This window comes from Danio rerio, chromosome 5, assembly GCF_049306965.1.
Source record: "Danio rerio strain Tuebingen ecotype United States chromosome 5, GRCz12tu, whole genome shotgun sequence".
Lineage (NCBI taxonomy): Eukaryota > Metazoa > Chordata > Actinopteri > Cypriniformes > Danionidae > Danio > Danio rerio.
In genome coordinates this window covers 70,138,763-70,156,836 of record NC_133180.1, presented here as the reverse complement: position 1 = coordinate 70,156,836, position 18,074 = coordinate 70,138,763, and the positions used below count along the sequence as shown (strand labels likewise).

General features: G+C 40.0%; 1 protein-coding gene and 1 long non-coding RNA gene across 3 annotated transcripts; both read left to right on the top strand.

Moving 5' to 3' along the window:
* The first annotated feature begins 980 nt into the window (after positions 1 to 980).
* LOC141385663 (uncharacterized) lies at positions 981 to 1,428 on the top strand. Its single transcript, XR_012406480.1, has 2 exons — positions 981 to 1,141; positions 1,335 to 1,428. It is a non-coding gene; the product is annotated as an uncharacterized lncRNA (long non-coding RNA).
* A 7,003-nt stretch (positions 1,429 to 8,431) lies between these two features.
* gpsm1a (G protein signaling modulator 1a) lies at positions 8,432 to 17,120 on the top strand. 2 transcript variants are annotated; one of them, XM_009301960.4, is made up of 3 exons: positions 8,432 to 8,728; positions 10,962 to 11,292; positions 13,266 to 17,120. In XM_009301960.4, exons 1-3 carry the CDS (start codon positions 8,694 to 8,696, stop codon positions 13,449 to 13,451), a joined length of 552 nt encoding a protein of 183 aa, XP_009300235.1. In that variant the 5' UTR covers positions 8,432 to 8,693; the 3' UTR covers positions 13,452 to 17,120. The 2 variants fall into 2 exon arrangements, with proteins under 2 accessions (XP_009300235.1, XP_001343614.5); XM_001343578.9 differs by having other exon boundaries at positions 10,913 to 11,292.
* Positions 17,121 to 18,074: the final 954 nt, after the last annotated feature.

The following is an 18,074-nucleotide window of genomic DNA, read 5'->3' as shown; positions in this document are numbered from 1 at the left end:
TTGTTGGAGCAAGGCGTGAGTTGTTGGAAGCAGTGAAAGAAATGGACCAGGAATGTCTGAACCAACTAGGCTGTGAGTTTGTCATGAACCCACCCTCTGCCAGCCATATGGGTGGAGCCTGGGAACGGCAAATCCGAACAATCAGAAGTGTGTTGAATTCCATTCTGGATCAATCATCTAGAACACTTGATAGTTCATCCTTAAGAACATATCTATATGAAGTGATGGCAATCGTAAATAGCCGACCCATAACAACACAATTACTCAACGATCCTACTGGACCACAACCACTTACACCCAACCTTCTTTTGACAATGAAATCGTCAATAATACTGCCTCCACCAGGAGATTTTGTAAAGGAAGACCTTTACCTTCGTAAAAGATGGCGTCGAGTGCAGTATCTGGCTAACGAATTTTGGCAAAGATGGAAAAAGGAATATTTGTTGAGCCTACAACAAAGACAAAAGTGGCACAAAACAAACAGAAATGCGAAAGTCAATGACATCGTCATAATACAAGATGATACAATGCAGAGAAATGATTGGAAGCTGGCAAAAGTTACTGCTGTTTACCCAAGTCAAGATGGCTGCATACGAAAAGTGCAGCTACTAATAAGTGACTCCACATTAGATAACCATGGAAGGAAACTGAGTAAACCTGTCCATCTAGTAAGGCCAATCCACAAGACTGTCACATTACTGGAAGCTGATTAGCACAGTTCAAATTTCATTCTGGAAATCACAAGTGATTGGTGGGAGTGTAGCTGCCGTCAGAAGCAATGCTTATATATTACACTCTATAAACAAAAACTTTACATTAAAAGGTCAATAAATAGTTAAAATGTTCAAATTAATCATTAGAATAAATAAGTAATGTACATTTGTTGTTATTGCATGTTAATTCATTTAAAGTTATTTAACTAAAACTATAAGGGGGAGGGGGGAACCTTTTCTTGTTATGTTTAGCTTGGGAATTATTTCATTGTTGCAATGAAGATATTCTTCCGATCCACTACAAGTAGTTCAGCCACAAGGTGCTGTGCTAAAACACGTTTTTAAGGATTCAAAAGTACAAAGAAGTTTGTTAAAGAGAAACTGCAACCCTTCAAGTTTATTCCTCTTGAGTTAGAGAGGCCAATGAGGTATGTGTTGTATGGTGTTAACGTATGTGAACGTGTATGATTATGTGTCCGTATGTAATGTATAATTAGCCAATTAAGTGTATTTCTTTACATGTTGAATGTGCACTTTATCTTTTGTTTGTATGTATGTTGTTTATTACGTGCAACATCACCTTTAAAGGGTTAATTGAAGTTTATGTATTTCTTTTCGTAGTTCTGACGGCAATATTGGGACATAAAGGAGTGCAAGGCTAGAATGTACAAGACATACTACAGACTCGTGTCCGAATAAATGTCAGTTAAAATCAAGAACGACTTGAGCCTTTGTTTCATCTTGAGGGGAGTAACAAAGAGTGTCATCTTGTGGAAACTTTCGGGAATGATTCACAGCCTGAGGACGTTAAAGTGTCTTTGATGCGTGGCATATGGATTTGTTTGATAAATGCTCTGTGCAAAATCCTTTTCGCACAGATATATTTGGATCAACTATATTTAAAGAGTCCAGGAGGAAAGCACATCCTGAATGATGCACAGCAGATGAGTCACACTCTGACGTGAGGCTAAGTGCACTGGAAATGAGATTTAAACACGTTTTACCCTCAGCTGACAGAAAAGTATGATTATTTAAATGCTAAACAAATAATAATAATAAAAATAATAATGAATTAATCATTACTTGGTGACACAGTGGTTCAGTGGTTAGCACTTTCTCCTCTCTAGAAGGTTGCTGGTTTGAGTCCCAGCTGGGTCAGTTGGCATTTCTGTGTGGAGTTTGCATGTTCTCCCTGTGTTCGTGTAGGTTTCCTCCAGATGCTCCAAAGCACTATAACTGAGCTGAATACACTAAATTGGCTGTAGTGTGCGCGCGAATGAATGTGTATGGGTGTTTCCCAGTACTGGGTTGCAGCTGAAAGGGTATCAAAATATATGCTCCATAATTTGGCAGTTCATTTCACTGTGGCAACCCCAGATGAATAAAGGGACTAAGCTAAAGGAAAATTAAATTAGTATTACCTATCCTTCAAGATAAGGGAAGAGGCAGAAGTACAACAAAAGCATTTAACTTAATTTCAGGACGTCCAATTTTAATTGAAATTATGATAATGCTTATTGGACAAAGTGTTTTAAAGATATGTTTTCATGAGGTTCAATTTACCCCAGGTTAGAAGTAAATTGATCCGAAGCAAGGGGGAAATCTCATGTCAAACAATAAATATAATTTACTTTTTAAAAACACACAATTAATTATATATTTTTTCTTTTAAACTAATTAACCCTTATATTGACCAAACCAGAAATTATTTTCCAAATACTTGTTTATTGACCAAATATTGTCCTATTCTAAAAAAACAAAAAAACAAAAACACATCAATGGAGAGCTTGTTTATTCCCCTTTAAGATTATGTATATACACTTTATTAGGTGCACCTGTCCAACTGCTTGTTAATGCAAATTTCTAATCAGCCAATCACATGGCAGCAACTCAATGCATTTAGGCATGTAGACAACTGAGCATCAGAATGTGGAAGAAAGGTGATTTAAGTGACTTTGAATATGGCATGGTTGTTGGTGCCAGAAGGGCTGGTCTGAGCATTTCAGAAACTGCTTATATACAGAGATTTTCATGCACAACCATCTCTAGGGTTTACTGAGAATATACCAAAAAAAGAAAAAATATAGAAAATACCTTGTTGATGCCAGAGCTCAGAGGAGGATGGCCAGAATGGTTTGAGCTGGTAGAAAGGCAACAGTTACTCAAATAACCACTCGTTACAACTGAAGGCAGAAGAGCATCTCTGAATGCACAACACATCCAACCTTGAGGCAGATGGGCTACAGCAGCAGAAGACCACACTGGGTGCCACTCCTGTCAGCTAAGAACAGGAATCTGAGGCTACAATTCACATAGGATCACCAAAATTGGACAATAAAAGACTGGAAAAATGTTGTCTGGTCTGACGAGTGTAGATTTCTGCTGTGACATTCGGATGGTAGGGTCAGAATATGGCATCAACAACATGAAAACATGGATCTATCCTGCCTTGTATCAAGGGTTCAGGCTGGTGGTGGTGGTGTAATGGTGTGGGTGATATTTTCTTGGCACACTTTGGGCCCATTAGTACCAATTAAACATTGTGTCAACTAGACATGGGACAATAACCGTTTTCAAGGTATACCGCGATTTGGAAAAGTCAAGATTTTAAAACCACCGCAATTTTCTGTAAAACCGTTCCTAAGGTATGTGTAATTTTTTTTTACATTTTGTCTGTTTTTTAGGAGAACAGTGTCTTCAGCAGAAGAAATATCCAAAGATGTTGTTTTAAATTGTAAAGAAATCTGTGTTTTTGAAACTAATGAAGACAGCAGAAGTCAATGATTCATTTGAATTATTTTGCCTGACATGTTTACTGCTCCAAAATATTATAAATCTTTCACAAAATAAAATATGTTGAGCTCAAAATGAAAAAAAGTTTTTGTTTTTTTGACATTTAAAAAGAATATATTTTAGAGCAGTAATCTCAATACCGTGATATATTTATCCAAGGTTATCATACTGTGAGAATCTCGGGTAGGCAACACCACAGCCTACCTGAGTATTGTTGCTGACCATGTTTATCCCTTTATGACCACAGTGTACCCATCTTCTGATGGCTACTTCCAGCAGAATAACACACCATGTCATAAAGCGTGAATCATCTTAGACTGGTTTCTTGAACATGGCAATGAGTTCACTGTACTCAAATGGCCTCCAGAGTCATCAGATCTCAATCCAATAGAGCACCTTTGGGATGTGGAACAGGAGATTCGCATCATGGATGTGCAGCCAACAAATCTGCATCAACTGTGTGATGCTATCATGTCAATAAGGACCAAAACCTCTGGGGAATGTTTCCAGTACCTTGTTGAATTTATGCCATAAAGCACAGGTGACAAACTCAGTTCCAAAAGGGCCGCAGCTTTGCACAGTTTAGTTCCAACCCTAATTAAACACACCTGATCAAACTAATTGAGTCCTTCAGGCTTGTTTGAAACCTACAGGTGAGTGTGTTGGAGCAGGGTTGGAACTAAACGGGGCAGGGCTTCGGCCCTCCAGGAATTGCGTTTGACACCCCTGCCATAAAGCATTAAGGCAGATCTAAAGGCCAAAACGGGGTCCAACCGGGTTCTAGTAAGGTGTACCTAATAAAGTGGCCGGTGAGTGTATGTATCTCAATTTCCAAATATTTGACTGATTTTGTGGTCCTGGGTCTCAATTTAGCCATAGATGGCATAAAGTGATTTATTAACCCTAAAATCCTTTCATATGCTTGATGTGCAGTGATAATAAGGGGGGCGCAGGTGCACAAGCACAGGCGTCCTGCTGGGTGCTTCAACAAGCATTTGTTCTACCCCTTACAGGGGGAACATTCTATATTAGCACACAATCTATTTTCATAGAAGGCCAAGTAACACCGGCTTCCTGATTTTGAACCCAGAGAACGCTGTTAAATAGATGATGCACTTGTTTGCTCGATGATGCAACACAGATGCTTCACCATATATTGTCTGTTCAAACAGGAAAGCTTGAATGTGTGAATGGAGAGCTACAGCCGGTCGGACAGGTACTGTATGGCTCAATGACTTTGTTCACAAAAGCTGATGGATTTTCCTGTTTGGCAGAGCACTTACCTAATGGAGGGTTGAAAAGCTTCCTTCTGGCAGTGCATTTAAGTGAGGGTGATGTTTGCTCTCACTCCAGTGGTGCGTCAAAAGACCGTAAAGACCTTGTTGGCTTAACGGCAACATGTGGTCTTACAAATATATATTTTATTAGAGCCAAATTACCGGAAGGGCATTTTATGTGCAGGTCCCACTTGACGCATGTAGAACATCTATAGAAAATGTAATTAAATTAGTGATGGTAGGAAATCAATTGCATCTAAAATAAAAGTTTGTTTTGACATTATACATGTGCAATATAGGCTCATTCTGAAAAGGTAGCCCGTTATAAAATTTTGGAGATTGTGAAATATCTGCAGAAGTACGCATGGCTGCATTTCGTCTTTAAAATGAACACTAAAGACGGTATGACACAGTTTCTTTTTGCACTTTCCAGCTGACTGCTTACCTCTGTATGGACGTCTTTTCCGTTACCAATTTGTCCAGAGAGGAGTTGACCACAACAATGAGGTTAAAGTGCGGTGAAGAACGGATCCAGAAAGCAGGTAAGACAAAAAAAAGCAAAAAAAAAAAAATAAATAAAAAGGTAAATAACAGGGTAAGAATGGGGTAAAAACGTAGTAAAAATCAGGCGAGGACTTTTCTTTTTCTGGATTGCTTTTTAAAACACTGTTAGTTTAGGGAAGTGGGTGGGCGCTGGTCAGTCAGTGCTTTTAAAACACTATGGGTTGGGTTTAGGGAATCATTGGGAGGGGTATTGGTCGGTTGGTCAGTTAACAGCAGTGGCTGGTGGATTCATGCGAGAACAGCAGGTGTGAATTGCACTCGCAAGAGAAATTCAAGATCTGAAAAAGCATACACAGCGGCCTCTGGTGGACTCTAACAAAAACAGCACAAAAACATACCTCCTGGGACGTATTTGGTGCTCTCCAGAAATGTAAATAGAGGTACGTTTTCAGAATGAGCCTGGGTTATACATGTGTGTGTACTATATTTATTTATTATGTATATGTAATAGATATTTCAATAAATGTATTATTTGTATCATATACACATATGTGTATTTATATATACATAATGCTTGAAAATGATGGTTGGGTTTAGGGGCAGGGTTGGGTGACATGCTTCATTTTAAAAATTGTAAATTTGCGTAGGAAGGAGTTCACATGAATTTGTTTGAGTTAGCTACTAAACAGACAAAAACTAAAATAGTTTTTTTTCCTTGAGTGATCAGGGTGGGCATCAGGCACGCAGCTGGTCACCACAGGCCCTCTGACAGCCCTTTGCAGACTAAGTGGGAACCGGGGGGGGGTTGATTGGGGTTTTGGGTTGGAGGTTTGGGTTTAAGGGGTGAGGTTGCGAACGTAAGTGAAGAACGGGATGGGGGTGTTGGTTTGTTGCGGATGTAAGGGAAGAGCAAAGGGGGGTGGGTGGCGGTGTGTCATGGACGTAAGTGAAGAGCTTGGTGGGGGTAGGTGCCATGGTTGTTGCGGACAGGGCCGGAGTGGGACACCTTTTCAGCTCTGGAGTTTCAAGCCTCAGACCGGCCCACCTCAGTTCACGACTGACTATATTAAAATAAGTAAATAAATAAATATTTCCAAATCAGTTTCTAATGACACTATCACGTCTTTTTTTTTTTTTTTTTTGAGAAAACAGCTGCTTTAGAACTTCAAATGTTCAACAATCCTAACAGTATTATATGTCTTATCAATAAAAATGAAAACACTAAATTACACTAACGATCGAACCCGGGTCCGCGGCGTCTTAACCTAACGTGCTATTCGCTCGACCACAACAACTGTTTTAAAAATGATGACACAACTGAGTTTTATCATCATTAAAATAGATCAAAAGAGAAGAGTTGCGGTATAATAATGAATAAAAAGGCTGTGGTCAAGTAAATAAATAAATTTAAAAAGTGTGATTGCTGAGAGCAACAGATTCTGGAGCTAGGGACACCGGCCCTCGCGGCCAAAAAACGGACCGGCCCACCGGGAATTCTCCCGGTCCTCCCGATTAGCCAATCCGGGCCTGGTTGCGGACCTAAGTGAGGAGAATCATCCTAACTTTCCCCCCCCTTAGCGGCGCCCCTGCTGGGCATACATACCATTTCAACTCAGGCTCATTATTGATACGTATCCTAGTATACATTTCTGGAGAGCGCGAAATATGTCCCAAGAGGTACTTTTATTTGCAGTTTTGTTTTCGCAAATCCACCAGAGGCCGCTGTGTATGCTTTTTCAGATCTCAAATTTCTCTTGTGAGTGCCAGTCGCTCCTGCTGTTCTTCCGTATATCCACCAGAGGCTGCTGTGTACACTTTTTAAGATCTCAGATTTCTCTTGTGCTGTTCTCACGTGAATTCACCAGAGACCGTTGTCGATTGACTGACTGATCGAATGATAAACCCACTCACCCCCTTCCCTAAACCCAACCAATAGTGTTTTCAAAAGCACCGATTAATCCGCCCACCGACTTCCCTAAATACATTCAACAGTATTTTCAAAAGCAAACCAGAAAAAGAAAAGCCCTCGCGGCCGCCTGATTTATCCCATGTTTTCACCTCTACCACGTTCTCACACTGTTATTTACTTGTTTATTTTATTTATTTTTTCATTTGTTTTTGTTTTACTTGCTTTCTGGAATGGTTCTTCACCAGACTCAAACCACGTTGTCAAGGTCAATGCGTCTCACATCCACTGACAAACATGGCAAGCCACTGAGCAAACTGCTAACAGCGGAAAATCCGTCCACACGGAGGTAATCATTCAGCTGGTAGCATGAAAAAAAAACAGAAGCCATCGTTTTAAAGACGACATGCAGTCATATGTAGCTCTGGCTACATAATTCGCACTCTCCAGAAATGTATACGAGGGCACATTTTCACGATGAGCCTATGTTGTACAGGTGGAGCTGGAAGAAATCTCTGATAAATATACGCACATGTGAACTCTGTAAATGAATACCCAGCTACAGCACATGTAATATGGTGAACTGAAGAGCAGTGGAAAGCACTGGTGAACTGGACTTGCTCTAGTAGTTGCCTGCTGGCTGGCACATGGAGCTGGGCTGGAGGGAATCTCAAGAAAGACTGCTCTATTCGCCTTGGGGAATTCTAAATGGAGTGGCATTCATCCATTCATTTCAGGCGAAGGGCCCCAGGCAACATTATGTTGCTTTGGTTTGTCCCAGAATCATTGGTTATTGGCTCCTCCTTATGGTAGCTTCCAAGCAACCCCCTCCTCCTGGTGCTCTGCCGACAGTGGCTCGCCATCGCTTCAAAGAAAGACATGAAAATGACAGATACATCGGTGATCTTGGCCACTGTGTACTGGTATAACTGTGCTCTAGTTTCCCTGACTGTGGAAAGAGAGAGGCAACTGATCCCCCAGGAGGCGATGAATAGAACTGAACAATGCAGGAATGCAAGCCAGTGTGTGTGTGTGTGTGTGCACCAGACAGTGTGTGTTCTTGTTGGTGTGTGTATGTCTGTGTTTGAGTGAACAACGGGAGCGAGATTTGGAAGCCGATTTCCAGTTCCTATAGCAACCATGATGTAAGCGGAGAGGGGCAACTGCGCCCCATTTCTCTCTATCTCTCCCCCCCTCACTCTCCCTTTCTCTCCCCCTCGAAAAACAGACAACCCTGCACATTGGAAACCTGGGTGTGGAACATAGGGAAGTCATCCTCATTTATGCTGGAATATAAGCCATTTTTTAACATACATTTATTTAGATTTTTCTGTTAGAGAAGATTTGGAAGATATTCAATTACATGCATGTTTCAGTCTTGGGAGAGTAAGGTCCGCTTGTCATGTCTGCCAAGAAAACCATTTAGTGCCAGAGGCTGTGGCAATTGGTGTATGGCGGATCTAAGATGAAGTCCCCGTAGACAGCGCCTTTGTGAACTTTATGGTTTTTGGATTTTATTTGAAAAGGATAAAACTGTAAGTCAAACTTTTGTCATTTCTAAAATATTCGTTGATTAAATGTTGCAATATATCAAATGTTTAGTGTGATGTTAAATGTCTGTTTGTCTTTAATTCCTTTTATTTACTTTTTTAAGATTAGTGATAACTGACAGAAGGAACAAAGTGGTATAAAATGTTTGTTCTTTTGTTTAAAATGTTCACTCATTCCAACTTTGCTGAAATGCATGCATCATGCTATTTTAAAGCCTGCTTTTAAAAGTTTTTAATGTGCGTCAAGTTTGCATGATTGGTCTCACTTTATTTTAAACAAACACGCCACCTGTTGTGCTCATTTTGCAACTCCCATAGAGTTAAACAGTTTTTTAATCTATTCAGACGATCTCTGGGTCTGGCGAGAGCACTTTTAGCTTAGCTTAGCATACATAATTGAAACGTATTAGACCGTTAGCATCTCTCTCCAAAAAATGAACAAAAGGTTTCAATATTTTTCCAATTTGAAGCTTGACTGTTCTGTGATAACTTCATGAACTAAGACTGAAAATGAAAAGTGTCTATATAGTTCAATTCAATGCATGTATATTTTATATTAGCGCTTTTACAATGTAGATTGTGTTAAAGCAGCTTAACATAGAAGTTGTAGTAAACTTAAACTGTGTCAGTCCAGTTTTCAGAGTTCAGTTTAGTTCAGTTCATTCATTCATTTTCTTTTCGGCTTAGTCCCTTTATTAATCCGGGAGCACCACAGCAGAATGAACCGCCAACTTATCCAGCACATGTTTTCGAACTTCCAGCTGCAACCCATCTCTGGGAAACATCCATACACACTCATACACTACGGACAATTTAGCCAACACAATTTATCTGTACCGCATGTCATTGGATTGTGGTTGAAACCCACGTGAATGCAGGGAGAACATGCAAACTCCACACAGAAATGCCAACTGACCCAGCCGAGGCTCGAACCAGCGACCTTCTTGCTGTAAGGCAAACGTGCGACCCACTGCACCACCGCGTTGCCTAGTTCAGTTTAGAAAACTGTAGATAATAGTTTTGCTGAAAGTCCAAACACTAAAGAGCAAATCCATAGATGCGCAGCTCCACAAGTCCCAAACCAAGCAAGCTGGTGGAAACAGTGGAGAGGAACAAACTTCACCGACTGACAAAAGTGAATGAAAAAAATATATAGGAACTATACTCTCATTTAAGCATAATAATCAAGGAACTTTGCAGCCATACCGTGTCTGCAGCAGGTGCAAGGTTATGAGAGACAATTCAGAACTATTTTCAGACACTGAAATCAGATGAATTTATTAAAAAATGGTCAAACTGTTAACTCTAAGTGAGCTGTAAAATGAGCATATTGTCAAAAAAGTGGAGTGATCCTTTAAGGTTCACTTTTAACAAACCATTAGCTAAGACTTTAACTCAATAAACTACAAATGCTTATTAAAAGTTAAGTTAGTAATTGTGTTTAGGTGTATAGAATAAGATCAGACTTTATAAGTACTATTCATTTATTAATTTTCCTTCAGCTCAGTCTCCATTTTAGAGGTCGCCCCAGTGGAATGAACCGCCAACTATTCCGTCATATGTTTTACGCAGTGGATGCTCTTCTAGCCGCAACCCAGTACTGGGAAACACCTCTGCACCCTCACATTCACACACACTCATAAACTACGGCCAATTTAGTTCATCCAATGCACCTATAGCGCATGCCTTTGGACTGTGGGGGAAACTGGAGCACCTGAAGTAAATCCACGCGAACACGGGGAGAACATGCAAACTCCACACAGAAATGCCAACTGGCCCAGCCAGGACTCGAACCAGCGACGTTCTTGCTGTGGGCAACAGTGTTAACCACTGAGCCACTGTGCAGCCCTTTTGTTACACACAGAAGAAGATACTTTGAACAATGATGCAAACCTGTAACCACTAGCTTCAATAGTATTTGCTTTTCCAACTATGGAAGTCAATGGTTACAGGTTTTTAGCTTTCTTCAAAATATTTCTTTTGTGATCAACATAAATGAAAATAAAAACGCATTAAGGTTTATAACCATCGGAGGGTGAGTAAATAGTGAGTAGATTTTCATTTTTGGGAGAACTATCTCTTTAAACAAAAAATTCTGAATGATAAATGTTCCTCTGTTCATTCATCGTCGCAAGAAGGCTAAATCTTCTGCTCTGTATTCCTTTCAAGGTTAAGTCCCAGTCACCTCTAATGAGGTCTGCCCTTTCACTGTGCTCAGAGACCCCAGAAGCAGCGGCATGGAGAACCGGCGCTGCCAGCACCCTCAGCAGCCCAATGCCCAGGCCCAAGAGGCCTCGTCTGGGCCCCAGTCCTCCATGCCTCAGTCCCCTTTATTGTCTGGATCCTCATCCCTCATCTCCCTCACCCAGACAGAGGAGTTCTTTGACCTGATAGCCAGTTCGCAGAGCCGCAGACTGGACGACCAGAGAGCCAGTATAGGAGACCGGCTGGGCATCAGGATAGCACAGAACAATGTGGGACACTTGTGCGAAGCATGTAGCCCACAGGAACCTAGTGACGAGTTTTTCAACATGCTCATAAAGTATCAGGTAACATAATGTGATACTGAATGTAAGATGTATACAGTGGGTAAAATAAGTATTAGAAATGTCATAATTTGTTTTCTGGTAAATCCTTTTTAAAATATAAAGTATATAAGAAGTGGTTGATATGAAATTGACTGAGATTTTGGTAAAAAACCCAATCAATCCAAGCATTTAAATAAAAACAAAGTTATTATGTGTAATAACATGGAACAACACAAGGAGGAAGTGCTGAACTACTGAAATGTAATTAATACTTGGTATAAAAGGGTATTTTGGTAATGACAGCTTCAAGATGTCTCTTGTATGAAGAATAGAGTCAAATGCAATGTTCAGGAGTGATATTTCCCCAGACTTCAACAGAGTTTTCAAATCTTGACTACTCTGTAGGTCTCGTCTATTCTCAGATTTTAATTCTAATTTTCCATTGGGTACAGATCAGGAGATTGGCTGAGCCATTCTTTATTTTCTTTTCTGAAACCAATTGATATCAATTTTGGATCATTGTCTTGTTAAAATGTGGTTTCTCTCTGGTTTCATCTAATGTTGGTGTTAAAACTGATGCAGCTATTATTAATTTACAATGACGAGATGCAGGGTTGCTAAATAAAATCCTGAGAGTTTTCTAATATACTGTATGCTCATTCTGAAAACATAGCCTTAATTACGTTTCTGGAAACGGCAAATACAACCCAGGCTTATTCTGAAAACGTAGTACCGTGGACGTTTCTGGAGACCACGAAATACGTCCCGGGAGGTACGTATTTTGGCAGTTTTTGTTTTCGCAAATCCAATTTATCAATTGACCCGCCTGCCCGCTTACTTCTTTAAACCCAGCTGACAGTTTACAAAAGCCGTCCAGAAAAAAAAGCCCTCGTCTGATTTTTACCACGTTTTCAGATTTTACCACATTCTCACCCTTTTGTTTACTCGTTTGTTTGTTTGTTTGCCGAATTTGAACCCCTCGACCAGGTCAACTCCTCTCTGTGTCTCAAGTCCGCCAATGTACACAACAAGCTAACTGGACAAACTGGTTGTGGTGGGAAAGCCCTCCACACAGAGGTAAGTGATCAGCCGGTAAGCGCCAAAAGGAACAGCGTCATACCGCCCCATAGCTTCTCTAGAAACGTCCGCGGGACTAGGTTTTCAGAATGAGCCTGTGTTGGCAAATTATGTAGCCAGAGCTACGTATGACAGCATTTTGTCTTTAAAATTAACGCTACGGGGTGGTATGATGCCGTTTCTTGTCTCGACGCGTATGTTGGCAGACTAAATAATTAAGTAACAGGGTGAAAGTGTGTTAATTCTGAAAATGTGATAAAACTCAGGGGGCCTTTATTTTTTTCGATTGCTTTTCAAAACACTGCGTTTGGGTTAAGTGAAAGGGATAGATGGGTCTATCGGTGCTTTTTAACATTTTATTGGTTGGGTTAGGAATGAGGGAAGGTGGGGGGATTGGTTAGTTGGTCAGTCAGTTAGCCAACAGCGTGCTCTGGTGGATTTACGTGAGAACAGCAGGCACGAAGGGCACTTACGATATAAATTTAGGATCTGAAAAAGTGTACACAGCGGTCTCTGATGGATCCGCGAAAACAAAAGCTTAAAAAAAAACTTGGCTCGAGGGATGTATTTTTCTCTCTCCAAACATGTATATAGGGGTACATAATCAGAATGAGCCTGGGTTGGAGATTTCAGCTGCTGTCTGAGCTTTCCATGCTTTTTTTACACCTTCGTTTCTTCATGTGCTCAATACTTTTTCTTTTTGTCATTTAATTTTATTACACATAACCTAAACTAAATAGTCTTGTTTCCCTTATGTATATGTATTATTTTGGTTCTTACCAACATCTGGTGAAGTTTTCAAGTCAAATCACTTTTAGAAATATATTTTCTTTGATAAATGGTCATGTGTTCAATACTTATTTTACCTGGTGTAAATGTTTGCATATACGTGTAATAACCTCTCTCCTCCACTCCAGTCCTCCAGAATCAATGATCAGCGGTGCTCTTTGCCTCCAGCGCCTGACCCAGATGAAGACTTCTTCAGCCTAATTCAGAAAGTGCAATCCAAACGCATGGATGAACAGCGGGTTTCTTTTGGCTCTGATGAAAAGGATGAAACAGACTTAAATCATAAGTCCAAAACCTCAGAAGGCTCCAGCTAGAGACTGTGAAACTTCCACAAATTTCTTCTGCAAACTCTCGAACTCTCTGGATGCACATTTTGAGAGGTCTTCCAGTAGGCTGTGGTTTAGTGGGGGAGTAATATAGGTTTATTTTAATTGGTAGGATTATATGATGTTCAATTGTTTCATATTTTTGCAGTCAAGTTATATTCTGAGGTGAGTCCAAATACAACAGATCTGATTCAGAGGGTATAGAAACACTCTAATTGCAAAACAGGCTCATTGGAAATACATGCTGCAGCCTACATTTTTATGAAAATACAAAAACGTACATTATCATACATTTCACTGCAGAAAGTCAAATGAATGCTATTACGGAAAATTATGCCAACAACTTTTGTTCTATTTCAGACCAATTATATTTACAATCCATGCTCATTCTGAATACGTACCCTTACATTTCCAGAGAGCGCTAAATACGTCTCAGGAGGTACGTTTGTTTTATGCAGTTTGTGTTTTCGTAAATCTACCAAGGGCTGCAGTCGTTTGACTGTCTAACCGATTGACTGACCCACCCTCCTCCTCTCCTAAACCCAACCAATAGTGTTTTCAAAAGCACCAATTGACCAGCGCCCACCCACTTGCCTAAAACCCAACCGAGTTTTCAAAAGCAATCCAGAAAAAGAAAGGCCCTATTTTTTGCCGTTTGTTTTTGTCCAACGTGTTTTCTGGAACCATCAAACCCTGTCATCGCGATCAACTCTGCTCCAAGTCACAAGTCTGCCGACATACATGGTGAGCCACCAGACAAACTGGTAACAGCTGAAAAGCCGTCTATATTGAGGTAAGGGGTCAGCTTACTGCCTCGTAGTGTTTGTTTTAAAGATGAAATCCAGCCATACGTATCTCTGGCTGCATTATTTGTGATCTCCAGTAATTTATAAAGGGCTACGTTTTCAGAATGAGTCTATGTTGGATATTTACAGGGACATATTATGACCATTTAAGTATTACACTGTGCAGGTCTTTGCACAACAACAAATAATTATCAAAAAATAACTTAAAAGTATCTATGATTTATAATCGAATTAATTTCCTCCACTTGTCTATGTCCATATGGATAACTTTTCTGCACTGGCCAGTTTTCTTGGTAGTACAGTTTTGTACTTGAGTACTTGGGTTCAAATTTGGTGGAGGTCGGATGCACAAACCAGGTAAAAGCAATGCAATTCAATGTAAATTCAAAGTAAAACTCAACCCGGGTTCATTGTGGAAATGTAGCCCCGCGGATGTTTCTGCAGACCGCGAGATACGTCCCCGGGAGGTACGTATTTGAAAGGTTTTTGTTTTCGCGGATCCTTTCGTTCGTACCCGCGCTGTCTTCGCGCGAAAAGCCGCCAGATCGGCCGCCCCGGCCGCCCTCCTCTTCCTCCTCCTCCTCTTCCTTTCCTAAACCCAAGCGACGGTTTGCAAAAGCCGTCCAGAAAAAAAAAAAAAAGCAAAAGCCCTCATCTTCGATTTCGATCGCGTTTTCAGATCCTGCCGCATTCTCGCCCTCATTTTTCGGATTCTGTTTTTCATCTTACCTGATTTCCGGAACCACTGTTCTGGGCCTCCGCTCTGCCGACGCAACGCTGTGAGCTAAGCGGACAAACTGGTTGCATCGGGAAAGCCCTCCACTTGGAGACGAGCCGTCGGCCGGCAAGCGCGAAGAGGAGGAGCGGAGCGACGCCACACTGCCCCGCAGCGTTCGCTCGAAAAAAACTAACGTGACCTCCGGCCACGTAAATCGCGGTCTCCAGAAACGTGCTTGGGTTGGTAAAACTACAATGCAGTTTTCTCTTACGTTTGCTTTTGAAAGCACGATTGATTAGGTTTAGGGAAAGATTTGGGTCAGTCAATTACAAGGTGATTTGTATGACAAGCCCCGACTTCTTATGGAGGTGTACAAACGTGTTAATGACACATACTGTATAACTAAAACACTAAAACACACCATAAGTACATTTTTTACATTTGCATAAATGTCAACACAGGCTCATTCTAAAACGTTGCCCTATATACATTTCTGGAGATTGCGAATTATGTAGCCAGAGCTACATATGGCTGCATTTAGTTTTTAAAACGGACACTACAGGGCGGTTTGACACCGTTCCTTTTCCGCGCTTACTAGCTAACCGCTTACCTACAAATGGAAGGCTTTCCCGCTGTTACCAGTTTGTTCAGTAGTTCGCCATGTCCGTCGGCGAACTTGAGATGACCATGACGACAGGGTTTAAGTCTGAGAAAGAACGGTTCCAGATAGCGAGTAAGACATAAATATAAGCCAAAAAACGAAATAAACAAGTGAATAACAGAGTGTTAAAATCTGAAAATGTGGTATAAATCAGGTGAGGGCTTTTCGCTTTTTTGGATTGCTTTTAAAAACTGTTGGTTGGGTTTAGGGAAGTGGGTGGGTGCTAGTCAATTTGTGCTTTTGAAAACACTATTTGTTGGGTTTAGGGAAGGAGGAGTGTGGGTCAGTCGATTGGCCAGTCATTTAGTCAGTCAACAGTGGCCTCTGGTGGATTTGCGCGAAAACAGCAAGAGCAAATGGCACTCGCAAGAGAAATTTGAGATCTCAAAAAGCCTACACAGTGACCTCTGCAAAAAAAACGTACCTACTGGGATGCATTTGGCGCTCTCCAGAAATGTATATAGCAGTACATTTTCAGAATGAGCCTGGGTTGATAAATGTACACAGCACCCTCTAATGGATATGTCATCTGAAGTCTACAACGAACCATACTAGGAGGAACGTATTTTGCTTTTTTGCAACAATCTAGGCTGAGGCACGTATTTGCAATGAGCCTGGGTTAAATAATGATTCTTTCAGAAAAGTGTTGTGCAGATTTCAAGTAAAACAACACCATGGAAAACGATTAACATACTGATGCTTTCCAAGGATAATATTACTAACTGCTGTCAAATGAAACAGTATAGATCGGTGTGACAAACAACAGCGCATAATCTCTAAGCAGGTGCGTGCTCGTTTAACTCGAGTGGAAAGTGTTTCAGCATATGCTGAATATGAATTCACTGATTCCCAACAGATGGGAGCAATTTCATTTGGCATGACACTGAAGTTACATGACTTATATGCATCAGTTCATGTGGTGGTCTAATCTGCTGATAAGTAATATGAGGGTCCCCCTTTATATCAGGCAGCCTTAACTATTATGTGCCTGCGTATAAAAATAAATATGATGTACTTGCTGTGTTCATAATGTATTGCAGAACTTGTGGTGCTCTTAAGTTGGGACAGGGGTAGGATAAGGGACATGTTTAGTGGTATAGGTAAGTTTGAGAGTGGGTTAAGGTGTAAGCGATGGTCAACGATGGTCAACGATGGTCAAAAGTTAATTACAGATGTAATACCATTGATGTATTTAATCAATCATAAGTACAATGTAAAAACATGTATTTACACAATAATTATACAGTAACAAATTATAAATCTCAGTGTAAGTACATATTAATTAGGGCCACCTAATGTAAAGCGGGACCAATATGAGTAATATTAATAGTAACAGTTTTAGGACAGGGTAAATACATTCCTAGCATTAATTAGTGCATATTGGTAGACTGTGAAAGTGGATAGAATCATTTAAGGTGCACTGTTTAACATTGCTCTTTTTTCATTGGAATAAAAGTGATGTTTTACTATGATTTCAGTATGTCTTTTGTTGTATGATCAATCTGGTATCCCGGTTATTTTCAATGCATTAAAATCCTAATGAATTGATATGGGATTTTCTTCAAAAAGTGACAAAAAAAATGAGGTGTTTTACGTTAGTTGATTAGTATAGAGAGCTTTAAATGTTAGGTTGAGGTTGTCTTAAATATATTATTGTATATGAATATATAGACAAGTAAGATTTCTTAATTTAGACAAAACTATGAGCTTTCCGCAGAACTGGATGCCAATATCTAGCCAGATATCCTACCATGAGAAAACATGATTATTTTATGTACTAGTGAAGATATTTGTTCAAAAAGGTATGAATTGGATTGGTAAAATAAAATCACTGCGAGACTGCCATTTCCCTATTTCAATTGTTTTGTATTGTTCCTTGTTTTAATTTAAACTGTGGATTTTAAAAGGGATTTTAAGTACTGAATGTATACATTTTTTTCTTTAGTATTGCCAAAGAGTGAAAATCTTGAAATGAAAAACAACAAAGATGAGACCTTCCTCAACTTCCTTAAATAACAATGAAAACCCAAGACTGATTTTTAAAAGAGCGAGTATGTTTTTGTGTGAAAAAATCAAAATAATGTGACTTGTGATGATGTGACTACGTCTCACAAGACTCCATTCTTTAACACATGCAAAAAATGCTTATGCTCATGATTAGTGTTTTTGTTTTAATAAATTTTACCTCAAACACAGCAAAATAGTGTCCGACTTAAGTCTTACGAATCCTTACTGATGCCAAAAGACTCTTGAAACAAGTCCACAAGGCAATTATTCGTGATTTTTGTTTTAATAAAATATTGTGTCAAACTGTAAAATAGGTTTAGGCTTGATCAAATTAATAGCTTAGTATATTTAACCTCAAACACACAGCAAAAGTATAGTGTCACTGACGTAACGTTATCTTCCAAGTCCTTAATGATACC

Excerpts from the sequence above, each read along its gene's own strand:
- gpsm1a (XM_009301960.4), top strand. The coding sequence starts at position 8,694 with ATGGTTTTTGGATTTTATTTGAAAAGGATAAAACT. Across the intron at positions 8,729-10,961 it reads TATTTGAAAAGGATAAAACT|AGACCCCAGAAGCAGCGGCA; the intron begins GTAAGTCAAACT and ends CACTGTGCTCAG. Across the intron at positions 11,293-13,265 it reads ACATGCTCATAAAGTATCAG|TCCTCCAGAATCAATGATCA; the intron begins GTAACATAATGT and ends CCTCCACTCCAG.